The sequence below is a fragment of the Apteryx rowi genome, unplaced genomic scaffold (genome assembly GCF_003343035.1).
Source record: "Apteryx rowi isolate R43461 unplaced genomic scaffold, aptRow1 scaffold_24, whole genome shotgun sequence".
Taxonomy (NCBI): domain Eukaryota; kingdom Metazoa; phylum Chordata; class Aves; order Apterygiformes; family Apterygidae; genus Apteryx; species Apteryx rowi.
Genome location: NW_020448752.1, coordinates 1353932 through 1376783, shown reverse-complemented (window position 1 = coordinate 1376783; position 22852 = coordinate 1353932). Strand labels below are relative to the sequence as shown.

Below are 22852 nucleotides of genomic sequence, written 5' to 3'. Positions count from 1 at the left end.
AAGCTCACGCTGACCTGCTGTGGTTCTTCCTTGATGACACCTGTTTTCCCCAACAGTATTCGACTCTTCTTTAGAGAAGATTCTTTCTTGTTCTCCTTGGATGGAGAGTTCAAAGTCATCTCTTCCTTTTCATCAGGAATTTCTAAAAAGAGAAGCAAACACACTCTAGGGCACTGAGGTTCCCTTTTCAGCACCACAGTTTCCCACTGAGTTGTTGATTTGTCAAGACCTTTTAGCCTTTTTGTTCTGTTTCTGGGGCAATTCTCCTCCTCCTGCACTCCTCCCCCTCTTCATCTGTAACCCCAAATACCACAGTGTAAAAACTGTCCTCCCCAGAACACAGAGAGTTGGCACCTGTAGTACAAATGCCAGAGATATTTTCAATATATATTGTTTCAGGTAAGACCCACAGAATATAGTACGACATTGTCAAAGTGCCCCTGAAGACTGTCTCAGCTACTACAAAGTGCTTGACTACCACTATATCAGATCATGTTAAAGGGTTACTGATGCTAAACTGCATTAACCCCAGGTACATAGTCGTACCAGCATGTACGTTGATAACTGTACTTAAGATGAAACAAGCTCAGCACACACACAAAAGCTTCATACTTAAATCTCTACCTTATCTTCTTCAGCATTATGAAGAATTGGGTGGGAGGAAGGTGATTGTGGGGATGGTTTGTGGTACCCATTGCTCAAAACATAATTTGCTAATAGTCTAATCAAGTAAAAGAAATAGCATCTGTTCTGCCAAAGCTATTCTAAAGAGCTGAAACTAGTCAACATTGGGGAAAGAAGTGCCAATACTGTTCCCCAAATGCATGGTTTAATAATCCTTTTCTTCCCCATGTATCTACAACATGAAAGCGAGTCTGAATCCAAAAGTAATATGGACCTGAATCCAAAGGGGATTCCTGAAAAATTCCAGGAAAGTAGTATAAATAAAAGTGTTAGCAATTTGTGAAGAGTGGATTCTCTTGTGCAGTTTTCACAAGAGAAGCAGAGCCTAGCAACATGAGCTTGGTAAGCATCTGTGTCAACTTTATGCAGAGAAAGAAACCTTTTGGATCTCGTGTTATTCTACGTAAACTAAGAATGGTTTGCATCTGTCATCCATTTGTGGAAACACGTTAAACTGTGTTATGTACTTCGGATTTTGGAAAAAAGTATTTTAAGTTTGTTTCTACTGCAATCAACCTCAAGCTAAGAGTGATTTTCAAAGTTGCTGGCTAATACCAAAACATTCTGAACTATAGGTACAGAAATCCTTATGACTGCACCACTTTCCTGAGAGCTTACACAGCACTATGCGTGTCCAGACCATATACAAGTGTAGCAAGATACACCTATCCTCCTTTTGCTAGGTCTTTGATCACTTGCAAACGGTTTTCAAAAGTCAGGACAAAGAAAGGACACATGCATTGACCCAGTCCATTTATTTCCACTATGGTGAGAAAAATAAACCCTTGCTTCTACTTTAACTTATATTTTCCCATTTGAGTCAAATTTCTGGATGCTGTAAACATACCTAGAATTATATTTTCATCATTTGGATCAAGTGTCAAGACAGGGGGGTCCAAGAAGGTTTCCATTGCCTGATCATCCCAGATGATATTGTCTTCCCAACGGCCATATACTAATTCCTCATTATCAATTGGAAAAATAGAGTACCAGGGCTTATCTTCATCCAAGGAAACTGCAAAGATCATAAGGCAGAAACTTTGATAGTTTAAAACACTACTTTGGCAAAAATCCATTTCAGAGCTCATCCCACACCATATTTACTCAACCTTCCCCTTCTTTCCATGCCTTCTGAGGCAGGACCTTTAAAGGGCAAAGAAAACAGAACTTTGAAGCTAAAAGAAAGAAGAGCCTCAAGTCTCACTTTCACCAACGCCGAGAGATTTTGTTCCACTGAAACACAGAGAATCTCTTTAAGAATGAAATAGTAGGTCCTCTAACAGGTTTTGAAGCAAAAGCACATTCCTTTTATCTACACTTTGTTACCAAAAAGGACCTTGTTATTGCACAGAACCCAAGTCTATACAGAAACATGTGTTACGTGCACATATTCATAGGCCAAAGATTGACACCCTCGTTACCTTGTTGTTCAGGGGTCTGCTTTTCTTTGCCCTTTGCTATACCTAGGACTCCTGCAACACTGGGTTTCTGCGCTAGTGGAATGGGTGGATTGAGCAAAGAGCCACTTCGGTTCAACCCTAGAGAAAAGGGAAATAAAGTAAGGTTAGTTTGAGTTGGAAGATTGAAGGAGGTGTTCCATTGCCTTAAATCCAAATTTGGAGTTGGATGGAGAATGGTTTCCCGTTTGAACCAGGTTGGTTCTATTCGTCATATCACAGATCCTAGACCCAAAGAGTGTCACGTTTCATCAGTATAGCTACGACTAACAATTACAAAAACATGTTCACCCACAGCTTAGTCCTGAGGTCTGCAGCTTCTTGAAAGTTATGTTGGCTTGTTCTGCATAAGCTGAATAATGATGTGTGAGGTGCCTTTCTATCTGTTCCCTATAAAAGAGGGAGGCCTTGAGCAGACTGTTGCTGCTGACAGAACAGTTGGTCTGACCTCCAACAACTTCCTGTCTGATGTCAAACTGTCATAGGAAAAAAGTAGACCTGAACGAACTGTTCTGCAAAACAGCTTCTGCAGAAGCTTCTTGCCCCCAGCCATCATCCTTCTCCCAGGGCAGACCAACTCACCTATGCCCTTATGCTACATATGTCAATGTCACATGTCACGTACGTCAGTTAAGTCAATGTTTCTGGAAGGCACAAAACCTGCTGTACGTGAAAAAACCAACCATGTTTGGCATGTACTGTAGCATTCGATGGGACTTACACAGCGAGCCCAAACCTGAACTGGTCAGGCAACAACTGTTCTAAAATAAAAACTGTAATGAAAAGCTACCTCCAATCCACCTCCCCAGCTCCTCAGGATGTTTTGCACCCATAGCTGAAGAGCAAAGGATTGAGGCTAGCACCCACTGAAGATGGAAGGGAGTGACATAAACTGACATTCCCATTAGTCTTTCCTTGTAAAAGCAGAGTAGGACATAACAAATAGAAAAACACATTCATTCTACACAAGTAATTTAAATTTAAAATGCAGCTGTGTCTAAGAGAAGTCTGAAGCTTGTAAGAATTGTGACCCCTTACCTAGAAATAACAGAAGACCACTATTAGTTCAGGAAAAACTTCAGAAGACCTTTACAAAATTCTTCCAAATAAAAACATATACAGAAAATTCCATTGGCCCATAAAGGGCAGATATTCTAAGTGTACCATTCCTTGATACGAATTTAGATGGATCAAGTATCCTGTACTCCAGATGGAGAGAACAAAGCCAGAATTGATATTTTCTTCAACAGAAGGGACCTAACTCTGTTTCTGGAAAGAAAATAAGAGACAGAATTCTGCGTGGAGCTGCAATTTAATCAAAAACGTTTCCTGACAGGAAGAACTATGTTCTGTATTTGAGAAGAAAGCATGCAATGAATCAGCTCAACTACACCAAACACAGTCACTCAAGATCCTACCAAGATGCCAGATCACTGCTTACCTTGTTGGGCATTGTATGCAGTGGCATTTCTAGTCATGCTGGACGGCAGCCAGCCTGCCAAACTTGCCCGCTGTGTTTTAGTCCCTTTGTGTTTTACATCTTCTCCATTCCAGATAACATCATCCTCCCACTGGAGCTGTGTCACCATAAGGAAGTGCTCATCAGCTAGCAGATCATCCTTCTCATCCATCAACCCTGCGTCCTGGAGAGGAAAGAACAGTTGCTTAAAGACCTGCAATGACTTTATGCTTTTAAGCTAAAGAAGAAAAATTAAGTTTCATATTATCTACTGCACAGCCATCCACCTGCCCAAGACCAAGCTCTCATTGTGCAGCAATCCCCAGCACCGTACACATCTCCACTCCTTCCCTTGCAGTTCCTCTCACCCTCTCATCTGCATGTCCTTTAACTTCCTGCTCTTTCTTCTTCTCTTTCAGCTTGAAACCATAATCAAATCCACTGCCATCCTCAGGGATCCCTAGCATGTCATACCAGAGTTGTGCTGGGCCGTAGCGCCATTCTGCCACCTTAGGTTTTGTATCTGTTACTTTGTCTATATCACCCGTTGACTGGGAAAATTTGGATTCCACAGGTGCCATCATGGTAATCTGAAGCAGAGCAAAGGAGAGGATCATTACACTGATGGTCTAAGTGTCAGAAACAAGTTTCTTCCTTCAAATTTCCCAGCTCATTCTCAAAGGAGAAAAGTATTTCTAMAAAGTGCTTTTCCATACTTACTAGCTGTCTTAAGAACGTTCTGCAATTAAGGCTTCCAAGAACACACAGATTTCTTCTTGATACAAAGAGGATAAGCTCTCCTATTAATCCTGTACCATGGACGCAGCCTTCTCAGTGAAAAGCAATCACCTGAAGTCACTGACTAGTGTCTGGAGAGGAGCCTCTGCATAGCTGGAATACAAGCCAACCCTGTCCTCCAGTTTTGCCTTGGAGGAAAAGCTCTTTACACTAMATGTCGCTGTCCAATTCAGTATTACCCCAGTGCTAGCTGGCGACCCTCTCTAAGACTCAGATATCCCACCTCATCATCTGAAAGGCACTGCTCAGGAGGGGGAGGAGCAGCAAACTCATATTCCCAGGGAGATTTTCCTTCCATTCCACTCTCAACTACAACTTCACCCTCCTGTATCTGCACTTCTTGTGCCAGCTCCCGATGTTTCTTCTTGCGTTTCCTTCGGGCACTACGCCAGACTGAGGGAACATTCTTTCCAGGGCCAAAGAGACGGAGGAAACGCAGCACCTACAATAGGAAAAAACAAGAGGGTCAGACAAGAAAAGTGCCGTGGAATGCTTGTCTGTCTTTCCCTCTCTGAAAAGCAATAATGAAAGAGAGCATTCTGAAATCCTGTACTTGACCTGTATTACAACCCCAATCCCCGAAGCAGGCAACAAGCTCATTGTTATACTTGAAAAAAGTTTCTGATCCATCTCTGACATCACCTGTTTTTCAAAAGGATTTATTCTTAATTTCAGAAGCAAAGAAACTTAAAACAGGGAGGAAAGAATGCCTTTACACCTTGGGCGTGGGGTGAGACAGTACTTGGAAATAACTATTTCCTTATTGAACAATTCATAACCTTCAGCAAGACACATGGAGACTGAAGAAGAGTTGATAAAATCATTAGGAGAACAGACAAAGTTATACAAACAGAGATTTCTTAAGCAATCGGATAGAAACAAACACCACAGACCAGAAATACTACATTTCTTTCACCTCCAACACAATTCAGTTTCCCTATTTGTCTACTGTATACCTCCAAAAAACTGCACTAATGGCAATAGCAAACTTTCCTTTCCGTATTTTCTATGATGATGATCACTGCCTTTTAAGCACTGATAAATTTATCTTCCGAGTACCCTTTTAAAGAGGCAAAGCATTATTCCCAAATGAACTGACAAATTTAGGAAACAGGAATCAAGACAAAGATTTGCAAAGCCATCTATTTATTTGCTGCCCTGATCTCCAGAGGAAATAATGTTTGTATGATCACGCTGTCCATCTCTGCCCACATCCATGTTATCCTTCTCCCCCAAACTCCACCAAGTAACTTCTGAACCCTTTTGCCAGTTTCAGTGAGGTTTTACCAAGGGCAGAGGTCTCAGGCATAGTTAAGCTCCTAACAGTTTAGTGAAATACGAAGTCTGCTTCTCCACAGGCTGTTTTAAGTGGTTCCATCAGGATAAACAGTACTGCATAAACATGCACCTTCTTAGACATCAACCAGTCCTCCTGACCAAATCTATAGGAATTCACTACTTGGTACTGATCAATTTTCAGTCATATTTATCTTAAAAAAAAAAAANAAAAAAAAAAAAAGCTAGTCAAGGCTTATAGTGAAAAGTTCATTTACAATACTTTTCTAATCACTGCCAAAGAATTCAGTCTGTACAAGAAAGCAAAGAATTATGATTTGCCCCACCATTCTTTCAACCAAATTGTTACTGATACGATCTCTGATCCATAATCACAGTGGTTTTGAAAGAGAGTTAAGGACACAGACCTTGCAGATTGTTTTAGGAAGAGCACACCAAGTTCAGAACAGCATGAGAGGAGCAAATATTTGGCAGAAAAGCCAGAAAGCAAGCAGATTAAGTTATCATTCCATTTTTGAACCATCTGGCAAAAGCATTCTCTACTCCACCAGAAAAAAAACATCTTAATAGATCTGTGCCATGGTTCTAAAGAACAGCAAAACATTATTTCACACTCGGATTTATATGACACGTTTTAAAGAGGCTCCTACAGATGGTAGGAAAAGCACCGCATGTAAAGCGGTCTGGAAACAGCAGCCCACAGAAACTAAAACAGAAAAGAGTGAGACAAGCCAGAACACCCAAGTGATTACGGGCTGCATACCCTTAATACTTTATCATTCATTCTTAGAGGGCTCATATAATAGAGTTTCTGTTGCTTCCCCATATCTCTTACTATACCTTTCCTGGCCGAAATTCCGGGAAGAGCTCTGTAACACTTGGCAACTGTTTGGTAGCATCTCGCTGCATGATTCCTGCAAGAGGAAGTGTGAGTTTGCCTTCCTTGGATTCTGCCTGCCTGGCTTCTTGAGGTCCCATCTCTGACTCAGAATCAGAGCTGCTGCTGAAATCCACCTTGTCGGAGGCAGCAGAGGAAGGAGCAATGATGGAGGGCAAAATGATACCGTCTCCATCTTCAGATACTACAATAGAACAAGCACCTTATAAACAAACAGGTTTCCTCCCYGTCCCCTAGTACAACCCCATAATGCCACATCTACTGTTTATATCAAATTATGCAAAGCTTAAGCCTCTGTAATTGTTGCGAGTACCATTCTGGTTTAACTTGTCATTTTATCCTAAGCGTTCCAGGTGAATTTCCCAGCCACAACTGAGAGGATGAGATAAAAAAGCAGTTTCATTGTGAATATCAGTATTTTAACAGTCACTAGAAATAAAATATTTCACTCTCTATTTTACCTAAGAGCTCGCTTCAGACAGTCCCATTTCACTGCATATCAGGACAAAGACCCACCTTCAGACGCAGTCTGCAGACAGAACTTTGATCACGCTCGGGTGCTTGCCGCAGAATGAATTGCTATGCAGCAGTGTCTGCTTCCTTCAGACAAACCATACCGTCAGAGAGAAGAAAGCCCTCACTCACCAGTGGCAGCTGCATCCTTTTCATCTTCTTTCTTTCCAGGTACTGGAGGTGGGGGTGGCGGCGGCATCAACTTGGAATCAATATCTTCACAGTCAGCATCATAATCATCCTCATCTTCATCTAACCAGCCAGGAGACAAGAATGCGTATTAAGCTGATAATAAAAGGGAACCAGACACCCTTCCCCAGCTATATCATCCCCTCTGTCCCAACCTGTAGAGGCGATCATGTCTCCACACTAGCTTAGTAAGATGACCATTCTTTTTGCTTAACTAGACCCCAAACTCTCACAACTTCAGCTTTCCTGCACAAAAGCATTTGCAAAATTGGAATTTAAGAAAGAGTGGAATGGGAGAAAAAGAGTAAACTGACAGCAAGCAAGCAGGAGCACTTAAAAAAAAGAGAAGAAGAAGAAAAACATACTGTCATCACCTCTCTTTACTCAAGCTTTGCAGAGCTAGTAAAGCTGCTAAAGAAATAAGAAAATAAGGTTGAAAAGTCCAAATCAACTTTACATCCCACCAGCAACAATATGACAACAGAAAGGTAAAGCATAACACAACTTTAAGAGATAAGCAAAAGATTTAGCAATTGCATTAGCAACTACTGAAAGGGAAAAGCCACAGATGTTTGAAAATTTGTTTCTGCCACAGAGCTCTGGGACTGATAAGAGAACCAAAGTGCCTTCTGGAGAACAGTAATTTTTGACAAAAGAATGCAGAGGCAAAACAGGAGAGAGATATTATGGTTGCAGTGACTCATTAAGGGATCAGGACCTCAACTCTGTCTTAGATTACTCTCTGAGAAGGAGCTGACTGCCTGCATAGCCCTGCTCCTAAGAACAGAGGTTAAAGAAAGATCAGCAGGTATCAAGTATTCTCTGCAGGGGATCCCATGGCAAAAGAAAGAACCTGGTTTCTCTTCTGAGTATAGTTTAACTTTGAAGAGCAACTCAGCCATTAAAAAAAGGAACATATCTAGCAGAACCTTTATCCAGTGAACAAGGCTTTCCAAAAGCTTATGTTCTTGAAGCAATGAGTGAGAAGGGCACAATAACACAACTCTTAAGAGAACCAGTTTCAAGGCCAGTTGTCCCAAACACATATCACTAACTGCCAGTCACTTCAGCCTCTTTTAAGTAATACTTATCCCACTTACCTGGTCTTCGAACTGGTTGAAGGCTGCCCATTGCCTGCTTATACCTACGGCTCTCATCTTCTGCCACTTCATTGATATCTGAATAATCAACAGCATCTTCTGTGCTCTTAACCCAACCTGAGAACAGAGAGAAAAAAAAAATCTAGTCACACAACACTTAATTTTGATATATATTACTAACATCTGACTTCACTATGCACATATGATTCCTTCTCTACATCTCCATTTCTTAGAGGAACAAAGCATTTGATTAACTTCTCCCATCAGAAGATTTTTTCCCTTCATTCCAGGCAACAGCTCCAACACTTCAATTTCCTATAAAGACTGATAAGAAGTAACCAGCTTTAACACAAGAGACACCTTTCACTCAGTGAGACTGTTCAACAGACTCAAGAATAAAAAGAAATAATAACAATAGACTGGGCACTGAATAGGATTGTAAGAATTTAAAATAGAGAAAAACATAGAATAAATTTATTTATGAGGAAAAAGAGACAAGAAGTGAAAAACTAAACAGATTAAGAGAGTAACTTGCAAAAAGGATCAAGAGATAAAGTGAGATTAACCCTGGCAAGAAAAAGGAGGTGATGCCTTTGTCAGACGAGCTGTGACCAAATAACATCATGGTTTTCCTTTCAGCCCTAGAAGACCTAGGTGTTTATTCTTCTCTAATAAGAGCTCTGATCCCACAGGTTCTCCATCATTTAACTATAGCTAACCCAGGGCCTCACCTTCCTCATCCAGATGGGCTCCATCAGCCTCTGCGTTATCGTCCTCGCTTGCTGTGATCTCAGTGATCAGGTTGCCCAGTCCCAGGGCACCCAACCCAGCCAGGTGCTTCTTGGATTCCTGGAGAGACCAAAGCCATATCCCAGCTGGGAGAGTCCTCCAGCTCCACCAGCCAGGCTAAGCCCTCAGCTGCGCCGTCCCATCCCAGAGCCGGCACTTGCTGCCTGGTCCCATCCCGGAGCCCAGACCGTTGGGATCTCCCCCTGGTCGGGTCCCGGCACGGAGCCTGCACCACCAGGAGCCCTTCTTCCTCCGGCCCGTTCCGTCCCGGAGCCCACACCCACGGGACCCCCCGTCTCAGGTCCCATCCCGGAGCCCGCACCACCGGGACCTCCCGCCGGTCCCGTCCCGGAGCTCAAACCACCGGGAACCCCCATCCCGGAGCCCGGAGCCATGGGACCCCCCGTCTCAGGTCCCATCCCGGAGCCCGTACCACCGGGACCTTCCCCAGGCCCGGCCCGTCCCGGAGCCCGCACCACCGGCACCCCCCCCCCCGGCCCGGAGCCCGCAGCGGCAGCCGGGCCGGGCCCAGCCGAATCGCCGCCTCCGCAGAGCGAGCCCGCCCTCGCCGGTGCCGGCACGGGGGAGCAGGCTGCGGCGGCCGCGCTACCTTGTCGAGGACGCTGTCGCCCTCCAGCTGCCCCGCCTCGTTGATGTTGCCGAAGAGGAACCCGGCCAGCGAGAAGGGCTCGGCGCGGCCGCCCTCGGCCTCCTCATCGCTATCCGAGTCCGACATCGCGGCGGCGGCGGCGCCGCGCCCCAACCGGAACCGGAACCGCAACGCGAACCGGAAGCGGAACCAGGCCGCGGCCCTGCCGGGGCGGGGCCGCCGCGCGCCCCCGGCTCGGGCTGAAGAGCGGCCCCGCGCGGGCGCAACGGCCGCGCAACGGCCTGAGGCAAGACCAAAGAACGCGCAGGCTTCCAAGTTCACCCAAAATCCTTTATTGCATTTAAGAGACCGAGTCTGGCTTTCCACAGGAAAGAACTACGTTTAGAACAGCTGCGTTACGGAGGGAAAAAAAAGGGAGTGAGTTAATAAGGCAGCCAGAGAGATGAAGAAAGTTTTATTACAATTTTGCATAATTTAAAAAAAAAATCTTTTAAAAATTGTTAGCTGTAATACACATTTCTTATCGTATAAAATCAAGTTGCCAGTGTATGCATCAGTACCACACGTAGAGGCTCGGGCTCCGCTGCTGGGGGCGCGCGCTGCATCCCGTTCGGCCGGGTGGGGGAAAGCCCTTATTAGAGATCCAATCTGCTCCTTTAGGTTAGCCCAGGCAGCACCACGACTTCTACAGAGCGAGGTTTAGCACTCGACGATAAAGCACAGGGAGGCTTTCCTAGTTTAAGTTTCATATAAATAGCTACAGCTGTAAACGGCACAAAGCATTTATACATCTAAACGTGCTTCATGACGTCCTTTGGACGCAGAATACCTGGACTGCTCAGCTCGGTGTGGATGGCTTGAATGACATTAAGAAAAAAAAAATCCTTACGTATTTGAGAAATTATTCACATGCTTAAAGATTAAAATCAGTCTCTTTGTGGAAAGTCTCTTCTGTGAATGGTAACACGCACACTGCGTTTCTACTCGGTAAGAAGGAATCTTGAGCAGTTTTGGAAATCCTCATAACTTCGCTCTGGGGTATTCTGGTCTTATGAAAACAGACAAAATCCAGCTATGTGATTGTTTAAAGTCTGTATTTGTTACCTGTCCACAGGAAAAAAAAAAAAAAGTGGGAGGAAGGGAGTGGACTGTAGACTGAAGCACTGGACTACTTACAATAAAACGCATCAAGAATTACAGAAAAAAAGAGGGAAGATCATAACTGAGAGAATGCCCATTGAATGGAAAAGTTCATTGGATCTGTGCACCCCTGGAGTCCATTCTCATGAAAATCAGATGCTAGAGTACATGAACTGTCAGACCAGCAGGATTTTTGCTCCTCTTGACAGAAAGACACAGAAATACAAGGCATTTGAATTAGTCTATTCATGAGGTACTCTGAAAACAGTCAAAGTTTTCATAGATCTGTTCAAAGTTCACTTTCTGCTCATTTTCATCACAATGATATTAATCTCTTCAGTACTGTTGTGCAATCTAGTGATTAAGTTATCTAGATGGGGATAAAGTGTTCTAGTATAATGCAATCAATGTAATCAATTCAAACAAATTGATCAAGCAGTAGAATTTTCTCTCTCCATACCCTCTTCCAGTTAACACAGGATGGCTGCACTGTGAGCCTACAGAAACAGGATGTGTGTGACAATATTTGCTCACGGGACTTCTTCTCCATACAATTATTGTCATCCAGTTAGGAATATCCACAAAAGATGCAGAGCTACAAGATTCCAATATCTAAAAGAGTAAAAACTTTTAAAAAACAGTAGTAGCTTCAGTACAAAATTGCAAATTTGTGTAGCAAAAAAAAAAAAAAAAAAAAAGAGGTGCCTGTTGCTGAAATAAAAAGTCTATTTAAGAACAGTTAAAACATATCACAAACTTTTTAAAGTACATCTTTGAATTAAGCAAAAGTTATGGGCTTGCACCAAGGTAACTAGACTGTTGATTTAGGCCTGACCTGCATTCAAAAAATGTGAACTGGCTTAAATAAATACATTTTAAACAATGATAAACTATTTACTTAGTTGCTGAAATTTACCTACAGAACAATAATTGTGAATTACAAGGCACAGAATTATTGCTGCCTGCAAGTCAAGCCCACGTTAAAGGCCTACCTACTAAAGTAAAGGCAGGAAGTGGTGAGCAGAAGTTACATCACTGAAATACTTCTGTTCCCTTACAGCTTGCAGAATGCTGCGGTAGGAGCCACAGCTGGAATAGCACTTCCTCTACAAGTGCAAAAGATGCAAAGACACTCCAGACAATGGCACTTGGTGAAGAAAAATAAACGGAAGTCCGTAGGTTGCTACGGACATCAGGCATTACAGATATTTTGGTGTTGTCCGCAGTCAGGCAATGTTTGGAACTCGGTGTTGCTTCGCTAGCTACATATACCAATATTTGGATAAACTGCAGTTTTTAATTTCTGGGTTGCTGTTTCCTAAAGCAATACCAGTATAAGCATACATCAGATATACAGAAATTGTAGTTAGTGTCAGCATCAGTTACACTAGCTGAAGAAAGGCACATCCTCTTCAGAGGGGAATGATGGCACAAATATGAATATGTCTCTCTCTACCTGATATTTCTGTCTGTATCAGATAAACCAAGGTTAATTTAACACAAGATCCCTAATAACCTTGTTGATGTATTTTCTGTTATCTTGCTAAAATGAGGCTGTTTTCTGTCCAGGGTATAGACAGTACAGTTTCGCATGTGTGGAAATCATAAGACAGCAAGTTCTGAATTACCAGTCAAGGCTGCATCTGGACAAAGACAGCACTGTCAATTTGAGACAACAAAGCCCAGGCCAGCACCATTGGTTTCATACAAAATATCTTTGAAGCATGCTCCTTTCATACCACCAGGCTCTAAGGTTAAGTCTAAAGAAGGTTTCATGCGCTCATTTCTCAGCTGGTCCCAGAATCACACATAAAAAACAGTGCATATTCTGAAAGCAAAAGCCAGCAGCCATTCGCTATAGCCACCAGAGAAGGTTAAAAAGTACATAAATGGAACATCAGTTAAAACAGTTTATAATATGTGATCACCTAGTAGACGGGAGAAAACTGCTCAGGTAAATCTATCCAGTGACTGGCTAACCATTAAAAATTTAACTGGAACTATCAGTGAGTTGCCAGGAGGAAACAAGGGTTCCCGATTCCTGTAAATAGAGCTTCCAAATTTTCTGTCAATGATCTGCCAGAAAAACAGCAAAGGAATTTGCCATGAAATCTCATGTGGCGACTCCAAGAGCATTAAGAAGTGAAGCCAGGAATTCCTCGAGAGCAAACAGGCTTCTACCAAGTCTCTGGAATTCATCAAAGGGAAAGTGGGATCACACCGAAAAACTTGCTTTGAGAAGCGTCATCCCAATTACCTCAAGCAGATAACAGTAACTTTATTCTCAGAATGTAAAGTCTCTTTGGAGAGTGAAATAAAACCTTAACTCAGTTTAGAAGATTATGGAAGACTTGTATCTAAACTACTCTTCCACCTCTCCATTCAACAGCACAAAAATCACTCATCTGAGTGATTCACCATTATCCTAAATTCTTTACATTAGGAGAAATCAGTTCCTGCTTCTATGAAAAAAATTACTGAAGGTGTTCCCTGTGTCTTGCTCATTGGATTAAATATGCCATATGTTAACTTTTCATATAAATGATCACAAGTTCACTATAAAGTGAAGCTCAGTAATACTACAGGCGTTTTTGCATGTAAACAAATGGTTTTCAAGCTTTAAATCGACAAATTAAAACAACAATTGGACAGCCAGAATTCTGTTTTCTAAAACCAATTTGATCAGTAAAGAAGGGATAGGAAAAGCAGCAGCTACACTTAAAGCAACGTTATCAGAATTTGTGCTTTTCAGCAAGTCCAGTAACTGATGGTTATCTAGTAAAGAAGATTGGCTTCAAAGAAGTCCCCTCTTTTTTCTTCCTCCACTAAATAAGAACAGAAGCCAAGTGATCCCTGGAGAAGCTGGAGACTAAAACTTTAGAAATTAAGTTGATGTTTGACCTCTCAGTTGGAAGGAAAAAAAACAAAAACCAAAAAACCTCTTCTGTTTCAGTTTCCCTGAAGCAATAAGACTGCAAGAATATTCTTTGCATAAACCATTTCTGCTTAGAGCTGTTAGTGCAAGACGCAAATCTTCAGTTTAACTCAAAGAGCCCTCCAAGATTCTAGTCAATATTCAACTTTGAACACCCATTATCCGAGGTAACTACAATAAGACACATTTTCTTGTATTCTTCTTTGTCACAGGATACAGAACTGCACGCACAGCTTCAGCAAACACCTCCCGAACACCCTCCTGATTCAACGCTGAGCACTCCAAATATTTGACTGCTCCAATTTGTTTAGCCAGTGAAGTCCCCTGTTGCGGGGTAGTGGGAGCCAAGCTTTGCTCTTTCAATTTTTTAACTGTTTCCAGGTCATTTCTCAAGTCTCTCTTGGTGCCCACTAAAAGAATGGGAACATTAGGACAGTGGTGAGAAACTTCAGGATGCCATTTGTGCCTCACATTTGCATACGAAGAGGGGCTGCCAATGGAAAAACAGATGACAAATACATTGGTTTGAGGATAGGATAGCGTGCGCAGGCGGTCGTATTCCTCCTGGCCCGCAGTGTCCCAGAGATTCAGGCTAACCGTCCGGCCATCGACAGTCATTTGGGCACTGTAGTTGTCAAACACAGTAGGGATGTACTCTTCTGGGAAGGCATTGGTGGTATAGCTGATGAGAAGACAAGTTTTTCCCACAGCGCCATCTCCAACAACTACGCACTTTATGGTCTGCATTCTTTATCCAGAAAAGAAGTCCTGCACAAAGCAAGAAGAAAAGTTAGGAAAAGCACACTCAATGATAGTGATTTTAAAGATAAACTTAAGCAAGTGTTTTTAATATTGCTAACAATTTATTATTGTGGCCAGATGTCGCAGAACCCATTACAAAGAGTGTATAGGCTAGAAAGGCAAGAGTGAAATGGAGACAGAACAAGTTGAGAACTCAGTGACAGCTGGCTGCCTTCCAACCATGAGTAAAATTAGCCAAATTTTCAGTCTTGTCATAAACAGCCAGTTTCCCACAGGCAAAAGGGACATGTCTTTAGAAGGTACCTGCAAGTGGAAAGGGACTGTGGCCGCAGGCACAATAACAAGATACTCTATCATTTGTAGGTTATACACACACACACACAGAGTCTGAACTGACACTTCTTGTCCACATATTCTACTGTCTAAACAGTTTAGCACAAAGAAGCCTGCAAGAATTCTATAATAAACTGATATATCCATTGCTGGCCTGCAGTAATACTGTTTGCTAGAAAAATTCACTCAACTCAGCATCAGTTAGACCTCAAGAAACTGCAGTATTGAGAGGACACCAGATAAAAGGTTCAGAAAGTAGCACTTACAAGAAAAGCTGTTCTTTGAAGTATAATTAGTCATCATAGCCAGATTAGAATACGTAAAAGAATTTTTCTAAAGAAGCCAAGAACAGATTATTCTCACTAATCAGTGACAGAACAAGCAGAACTTAATAGGCTTGAGCTGCAATAAAGAAAGCTTATACTGAGCATTAGAAAAACACATGCTATGAGAGACCAGCAATCAAGTAACTTTCCTAGGCAGGTTGTGGGATTGTTACTGGAGATACCTGATGCGTAAAGGCTTCCCTATCCCTCCCTGATACCTAAGGTGTAGGAGTGATAATCAAATAGACATAGCCTAAAACTCATTTCATTCTAAACCTTTATCACATGAACAGCAGGAACTTTGAAAATAGCATGAAACAACTACAAGCAGACTCATTTGTTGCACATTTTCATGCTGGAACTTCCACTACCAGCTCGAACAAGAAGGAACTTGCATCTGCCTTCTCACCTAAATGCCTTTGAGGTACTATCTGTAAGCCCCAACTCGCAACCAGCAGAAAATACCCTGCTTCAAACAGGAGAAAAAAAAACAAACAGTGGGAGGGACTACACTGCACATTCCAGAAAAATCACAGCTCAGACACCACTGAAATAGCAAAAAGAACATATCAAAATGAGCACTAGTGAAGTAATTCATTAGTAAATCCCTTTCCGCCAACTTCCCCTTCAAGCCCATCCAAACAAACCAACAATTTCCTACTGTTTAAGTCTCAGCCCTGTCCTTTTTGACATAGTCTGTACCTACGTACTGCTGTCTTCCCACTGTAAGCGCACGTAATTCTTCTGTACTAAGTGGAAACAGCCTACCTTAAGCTTTGGGACAAAGTTGCAACAGGCAACTCGAGTGAGTGATATTGACTGTGCTCACTACACCATACAGTGCTTTAGGATGTATCAAAATACATACGCACTCATTACTGAAAATCAATCAGTCGCGGGAAGCAGTGCAGAGAAACCTTGATCCTGAAACACCCTGCAGGGGAGGAAGTTGGAGGAGAGAAGCAGGAGGAAGATGCAGAAACAGTTTCTCCTTTGTGAAAACAGCAGCAATTAAATTTCTATAACAACATGAATCACCTAAAATGAAATCTAGCAGGTACTTTTGAGTTTTGACAGAAAATCATACGTGTGAATTCCACCAGGCATTAAAAATAGCAGTCAACCCACTTCAAGGCTACAGTCAAACATAAAGAGATGTATGCAACTGCAAATTGTAAAGTTAATCAGCAAAATGAAGAACATCACTGACCAGCAAAAACTGACAGCAGGCCTGCCTGTAATATTCCAGAATAGTTGCACGAAGATTTTCATTTAACAGGGCTAGGAGAAAATAAATAAATAAATACATTTTTTTTTAAAAGGTAAAATCTTTTAAATTAGAGGCTTAGAAACATTTGTGGCATTTTGCAAAACCCCAAGTTGAAACCCCTTTAATATAAAGTTACTTAAAGCATTACAAATTAAACATTTTTAACATTTTATTATTAATCGGGGTTGAACACTGTTACTGACAACATATAATACAGCACAGTATTTCTGAACCCAGAAGGTCTAGCTGCTGCAAACAATGACAGAAGAACGGATGTATTTTAATGCCGTAACGCTGTACATCTAAAGACACGACTGTCGCTCACCATTCCAGTCCCTACTCCCGTTTCCCCCGCACGGCAGCTCGCTACCTGCCCTGACACCCTGGCCCACCGTCTTCAGCTGTTTCCAAACCCTGCTTTCCCTTCCCTCCGGGGAAGCGTGCTACCTCCGCAGCTGTGACCACACACACGAAGCAGCGGAGGAGTCGTTCCATCCGGTCTTCTGAGCAGGACCACACTCAGTTGCGTCAGTACAACCGAGCCAGAGGTAGCACATGGTGGGAACGAACCACAGAGGGGAGGAACTTCATAAGCTGGCATTGCTGCCAAAGGCAATATTACTGAACTGCAGCATAGAGAGTCCAGATTTTAAAGCTTATTCCCACATTTAATTCAAGTCTCTGGCTTAAATACTAGAGGATCTGGTGCTGCAAACCTTAACAGTGACCAGCAATTCCAGAGCAACATTTTTTTCCCAAACAAATTAACCATGCGATGGACAGCTATTTTGATCAGTTGATAAAAAGTGACATCGCAGAGATGGCAGAGCTACGTTAGCTGGATACTTGCATTACAAACTCAAGTATAGCAACAGAAGTCATATGAAGAACAAGATACACAAGGTATTTTATGTCCAGTTCATAGTTTTGAAAATAAACAACTTGCAAAGACTTGGAAAAAAAAAAATCTGTTTTTAAAACACAAACCAGAAGCTCCCCCAAGGGCTCACATCTCGATTCATTTCTGTCCATGGTTTTTCACAGAAACACAAGGTACCCCAGAACAGCACCCCCACCTGCAGGCAACAGCCTTCGATGTCCAGAGTGTCATCACACCAATATTATAACGCAATACAGGCAGTTTTATATATTGCTACACTATAAAGCCACACGTACCCTGAACCATGGGTAGATTAAATAACTTGATTCAATCTGTCCCAAAATTTTCTAACGGAAATATATTTTTCAAAGGTTACTTATTTTGTTGGGGCTTTATTTAAGAATTCATTAGAGCTGTTGATGGGGAGCATAGCAGTAAGGTAACAAAAAAGCCTGGAATACGACTGCTCTTTTACAGCATTAATTCTGTCAATTACCTGACTAAGGCTTGGATTTTAGAAGAACCACATTTGCAGTAGGAAATAATTCCGTTCAAACGTGCCAAAACATCAGACTAAATATGAACTACACGCATACAAATAAAGAGCCTGTAGGCTCTGAAGTCGGCTCCTCTGCAGGCCTCTGCGCTAAAAGGAATCATTTGTGGCAAATGCCGCCTAAGGAAAAAAAAAAACAGGATTCACACGATTAAGTACTAGAATGCAAAATTTAGAGACATTAATCAAAACAAAGAAGAGAAGGAAGCTCCTACACTCCAGAAGTCTGTAGGCTGTGAGCAGGTGTAGTTTGGTTAAAGATTTACATATGGAAGACAAAGGATTTCTTAATTTAAGCCGCAAGCAAGCAAACAATATTACCTCTGTCTAACCTTCTGCTATTAAATCCACAAATCACTTTGCTCATAATATACAAAGTCGCTATTTATTTCTTCTTGTAAACAATTTGCATGACAATAAAACTATCCTAAGACAGCAAGAGGATGGGATTCAAATTGCTGAGTGGAAAATTCCTTTTTATTTCTCCAGCACCCTTGAGCTTGGCACTGCATATTATGAGAGTTTAAATATATGCTTATATATATATATATAGCCATACTCTCCAATCAATCATCATCAATGAACATGACCAAAAGCAGAAAGATTATTTTATAGATTTTTTTTTTTTTTGTGGTGGGCTTCAAAAGAATTTTTAGGAAGAATTTTAGAGAAAGTAAAGAAAAAAGTCAGATTGTTCCATGTATACCTCCAGGTACAACAGGTAATAAGAAGTCAAAAACAGTAAAATACAAATTAACACCTTAACACATCAAAAAGAAGACTGGGAATTTAGACAGAGCCAACACAGAGCCCAAAGGAGTGAGAGGTAACTCCAGTTGCAGCGTTCTGGATTTTGACAGTCAGCAGGCTGCCAGCAATGCAAGAGAATGGCCCTCGATTACGGTTAAGGTGGGAGATCCTTGGAACATGGACAAGAGCCCTAGCAGTCACAGCAGAATGGGAATTATTTTCAAAGAATCAAAAAAAAAAAAAAAAAAAAACCAAAGAAGTGTTGTGCAAAAATACGGGGATGAGAGTTATTTCTATCTTGTCCATCAGAGGCTTTGAAGGAGAAAGCCAACATTCCAGTGTGAGTTAGTGGGCTGCTCGGAGGATGCTGCAAAGTCAGTGCTCAGTATCCGCACACCTGGCGCTTCCTTTGGAATGCGCAAGATTTCTGTCTGCTTGTCGAGACACTGTCCGGAGAGCTGCTCCCGTCCTGACCTAATTACATACTTGATGGTATCATTAACACGGACAGTTTGCTCCCCTGTAGCGCAATGGGACATTTGCTGGAGAAATTCACTGTTTGGAGTCTTCTTCCACCACCACCACCCCCAAGCTATCATAAGCGAAATCGCACTTAAGGTTACATCAAAATATTTATTGTGGGGGGAAAAAAGCTTCTAGATTTCCTCCTTTAATACTTCTGAAGTAGCATTCCCTGTCTGTTGAGGAAAGGGAGAAAACAGTGACAGGAAAACAGGGAGGAAACACGAACCTGATTTCTTCTGGGGCTTTCTAAATTTTCCTTATACTTTTTATACTTCCTGCACTTTGAAAATTCTTGGCAGAGGAACTAATTCTTAGCAGGATATGCTTGAGCCCTTGCAACACTAATGCTAGATGCCTTTTCTCTGTTGGGTGGATTTTAGCTTTGATATTGCTCTTTGATGATCTCATTTTGAAAGAGTTTGTCAGGTCTTCCATATCTCACCTTCCAGTTTGGATAGGCCCATTTTGGCCAAATACGAGCAGAAAAGGCACTAGGAGTTTAGCAGAAGTCACCGCCAATGAGCATAAAACCTGCACTGTTCTGTTCAGCCATCACCTTTGATCTATCCCTCCCAGTTCTGCAGGCTCAGAAGTTTGATCCTGCTTTATCAGGAGCAAAGAGAAGCAGAAGTTAAGAAATCTAAACAACTTAATTGCTCATCTTCCAGTAACAAAAACGCGATCAGAGCTGATTCACTCTGTCCACCTGACATAGGAAACTTTCAGCAAAGAGGTGGAAAGATAACACAGCTCTAACTCTGTCCTACTGACTTTGCCCATGCAAAGGAGTTTAAAAGACTCTCGATTCATGCAGTTTAGCCACCAGAGCTTACAGAGAAGAGAAAGGAGCTTTCAGCAGTTTAATCAAGACTGTGTTACTATTCCATAATAGCTCAGCTTACTCTCCATTTTTTTATTCAAGCGCCAAAGCAATGAACAAGTGCCAAACTTTCAGAATGTATCTACACATGCATGCCAAGAGAGAGCACTGAAGTTAAATAGGAGACCTCATCCATAACACTCTCGCTATTCCTTCAGCAATGAATGATCTGCTGGAACTTCTGAACGCCTTTCAACGTTTTTGCACTGATTTCTGTCCCGTCATTTACCTGTATAGCAAGAGAAAACACACAACAGCCACAATGGCACCAGAGGAAAAAATAAAATAAAATAAAATAACAAGGCAAGCCCGAGTCCAGCCCCACGGCAGCAACYGCACAGTCCACGTCGCAGAGCTCCACGTCCTGCGAATGGGGGGGACCAGCGGGGCTTGCTGTCTACAGACCTCTGCCTGGAGGTTGGGCTCCCCTGAACACATTCTCTGACACCTAACAAGAGCCCGATTCTCACTAGTTCTTCCCTCGGTGCGGACACTATAAAGGCCTTCCTTTTTTTGGCACAAAAAGTTGCTTCAAAAAAAAATTAAAAAATCCAAAACCTTTTATGCAATGTTTTTAAGATCTCCACCCCCTCGAATTTGGCTGAAATTGGTTAATCGTTTTAAAATTATTTGCAGGTGTGATATGCACACAGCATTACTATATAAACAGTATTCCTTAGGGAATCACAGTGAATGTATTATACATGAGATGATTTGGGCATCTCAACCCCACAAATCTCAGTACTGTAACACTTTTACTACAGGCACTCATGCTCCAAATTTCATCGGAGAATGGTGAAATTAGTGACCAAATATCAGTGGCATCAATGATCTTAAATTCTGTGAATCCAAGGTTATATTCTGGGGATTATGAACATTTCCAAAGGACATTAGACACAAGCTAGAGAAGCAGCTGCACAACTATGAAACCACACTACACAAGGTGCAACTGTTCAGATACAGTCATACAGGAACTAAACACTCGAACACAAGTAGATATCTGAATCCCCAGCACATGAAAATGAAACCGATCCTGCCATAATCAAAAGCTGCAAAATATTAAACTTGATTTTCCTTCTGCAACCACATGCGAAAGCAGGGATTCGTCATGACGGGTGTTCTCAGAATTTCCTTACACACGAATGACCCTAACACACTTTGAGGGTGGTAAGACTGGAAGCCAGGACTGCACTATTCCACACCCGGATCCGCCACGCACCTCCGAGGTGCTACAGGCAACTTCCATAGTTCCCCGATACCTCAATCCACAGTTTATAAGAAGTGAGTAATAGATGTCCTTCCTACCTTCTAAAGATTCTGGCAAGGTCTTATTCATTACTGTTGGTTAAAAAAAAGAAAGAAGACATCTCTGACAGCAGGTTCTGTTAAGAGGAGCATTAAACAAACTACAGGGTGAATGACAAATCCAGTTAAAGTCTCTCCAATTTCCATCTGAGGTGAAAAAAATCTAGCAGTTTACCTTTTGTCACCTGGCATTCATTGYCACTCTCTAAAACAGTACTTTTAAGAAAAGTTGGAACAAAGCCACTGCTGTATTTGGGGRGCAATGTATACACTGGGAAAGTCTAGATTTTTTTCCCTTCAAGAAAAAAAACCATGCACTTTTGATTCTCTTTGATTTCTCCCCCTCTGCCTCCAAATTTTATTGGGAGGCAAAGAAAAAACAACAAACCACTCTTGGTCATTCCATCAATAACAATTTTCAAAAGTCTCTTTAAATAGTTTTGATATGATTAAGACGCAAGCACGCGCTCAGTGTGTACTGTACGATAGAGCGAGCTCTAAGATATTGCAAAAGCGGCCAGCTGCATTTGCACCCAGTACTGCATCTGTAAAAACTGAGCAGAAGTTATCAGCGGCCAGTGGCCCTCAGCGGTCCACGAGATTTACACATGCAGATGTAAGATAGCAAAGTGAAAAAATACAATATGCATTTTAAAGATAAGGACCTCTGTAATATTTGATATGCGACAATAACAACGCTTAGGGCTCCAAAAGAACCGCAGCCTCATCATGTGAGCAAATCAAACAGCACACTCAGTTTCCGCCTGACAAGTCATTGCAAATAGTGGATTTCATTGTTCTTCCAAGGTCTCCGTAAAGTCCCTCCTAAGAAGAACATTGAAAACAACACTGCATGGAAAGCCTCCAAAGGCTAAAACGCCAAATACGCCTCGTAATTTTACCCTCTCCGGAGAATCCTGCGTGCAAACCGGACGCTGGCACGCAGGCCCAACGCAGCCCGCACGCTGTGTAATTTCGATTTGGCGCAGAAGAGGACGCGGGGTTTTGCACGCTGGGAAAGCAGCCTGGGACGCAGCGCACACGGCTGGCGGGGGAGGCACGAGGAGAGGCACGCGTGGGCGCGGGACACGCGCAGGGTGCAGAAAGAGAGAGGGAACAACCGGGCACGGAGCGTCCAGCGGCTCCTCGGGCAGCGCAGCGGGGGGGCCCGATCCGAGGGGAAGGGGAGGCGACACGCAGCGCCGCGGCTCCCGAAGGCCCCGCGCGCCCGCTCCAAGCCGCGACGGCGTTTCCGGGCACCCTCCCGCCCCGCGCCGGCCGCTCGCCGACGGACCCAGGAGTCCGGGCCGCGCCTGCGGCGGGGGGTAACGGCGAGGCCGGGGCGCCACCGCCCCGCGCTGTCCCACCGAGCGGCGCGACGGGCCCGGCCGCGCCGC

At 42.7% G+C, this 22852-nt stretch overlaps 2 protein-coding genes across 12 annotated transcripts in view; both read right to left on the bottom strand.

Annotated features, from left to right (window-relative positions):
- TAF1 (TATA-box binding protein associated factor 1) overlaps positions 1-9947 on the bottom strand; it is a 38514-nt gene extending 28567 nt beyond the window's left edge. For 4 of the 6 annotated variants that reach the window (XM_026066226.1, XM_026066221.1, XM_026066222.1 and 1 more), the window contains exons 1-11: positions 9794-9947; positions 9126-9243; positions 8395-8511; positions 7238-7357; positions 6535-6776; positions 4622-4840; positions 3969-4190; positions 3583-3784; positions 2106-2222; positions 1532-1699; positions 15-142 (exon numbers count right to left, since the gene is read on the bottom strand). In XM_026066226.1, the coding sequence (XP_025922011.1) occupies positions 15-142; positions 1532-1699; positions 2106-2222; positions 3583-3784; positions 3969-4190; positions 4622-4840; positions 6535-6776; positions 7238-7357; positions 8395-8511; positions 9126-9243; positions 9794-9919 (1779 nt within the window). In that variant the 5' untranslated portion in view covers positions 9920-9947. The other 2 variants (XM_026066223.1, XM_026066225.1) reach the window with 2 other exon arrangements.
- Positions 9948-10105: 158 nt separating this feature from the next.
- LOC112966247 (rho-related GTP-binding protein RhoG-like) lies at positions 10106-22735 on the bottom strand. Of its 6 annotated transcripts, none has more exons than XM_026066165.1 (3): positions 22358-22694; positions 16500-16570; positions 10106-14636 (listed from the first exon to the last, which is right to left on the bottom strand). In XM_026066165.1, exon 3 carries the CDS (start codon positions 14613-14615, stop codon positions 14040-14042), a length of 576 nt encoding a protein of 191 aa, XP_025921950.1. In that variant the 5' UTR covers positions 14616-14636; positions 16500-16570; positions 22358-22694; the 3' UTR covers positions 10106-14039. The 6 variants fall into 6 exon arrangements, 5 of the variants coding, with proteins under 5 accessions (XP_025921950.1, XP_025921949.1, XP_025921951.1 ...); XM_026066164.1 differs by lacking the exon at positions 22358-22694 and adding an exon at positions 17936-18524; XR_003253558.1 differs by having other exon boundaries at positions 14075-14636; positions 16500-20379; positions 22358-22735.
- Positions 22736-22852: the final 117 nt, after the last annotated feature.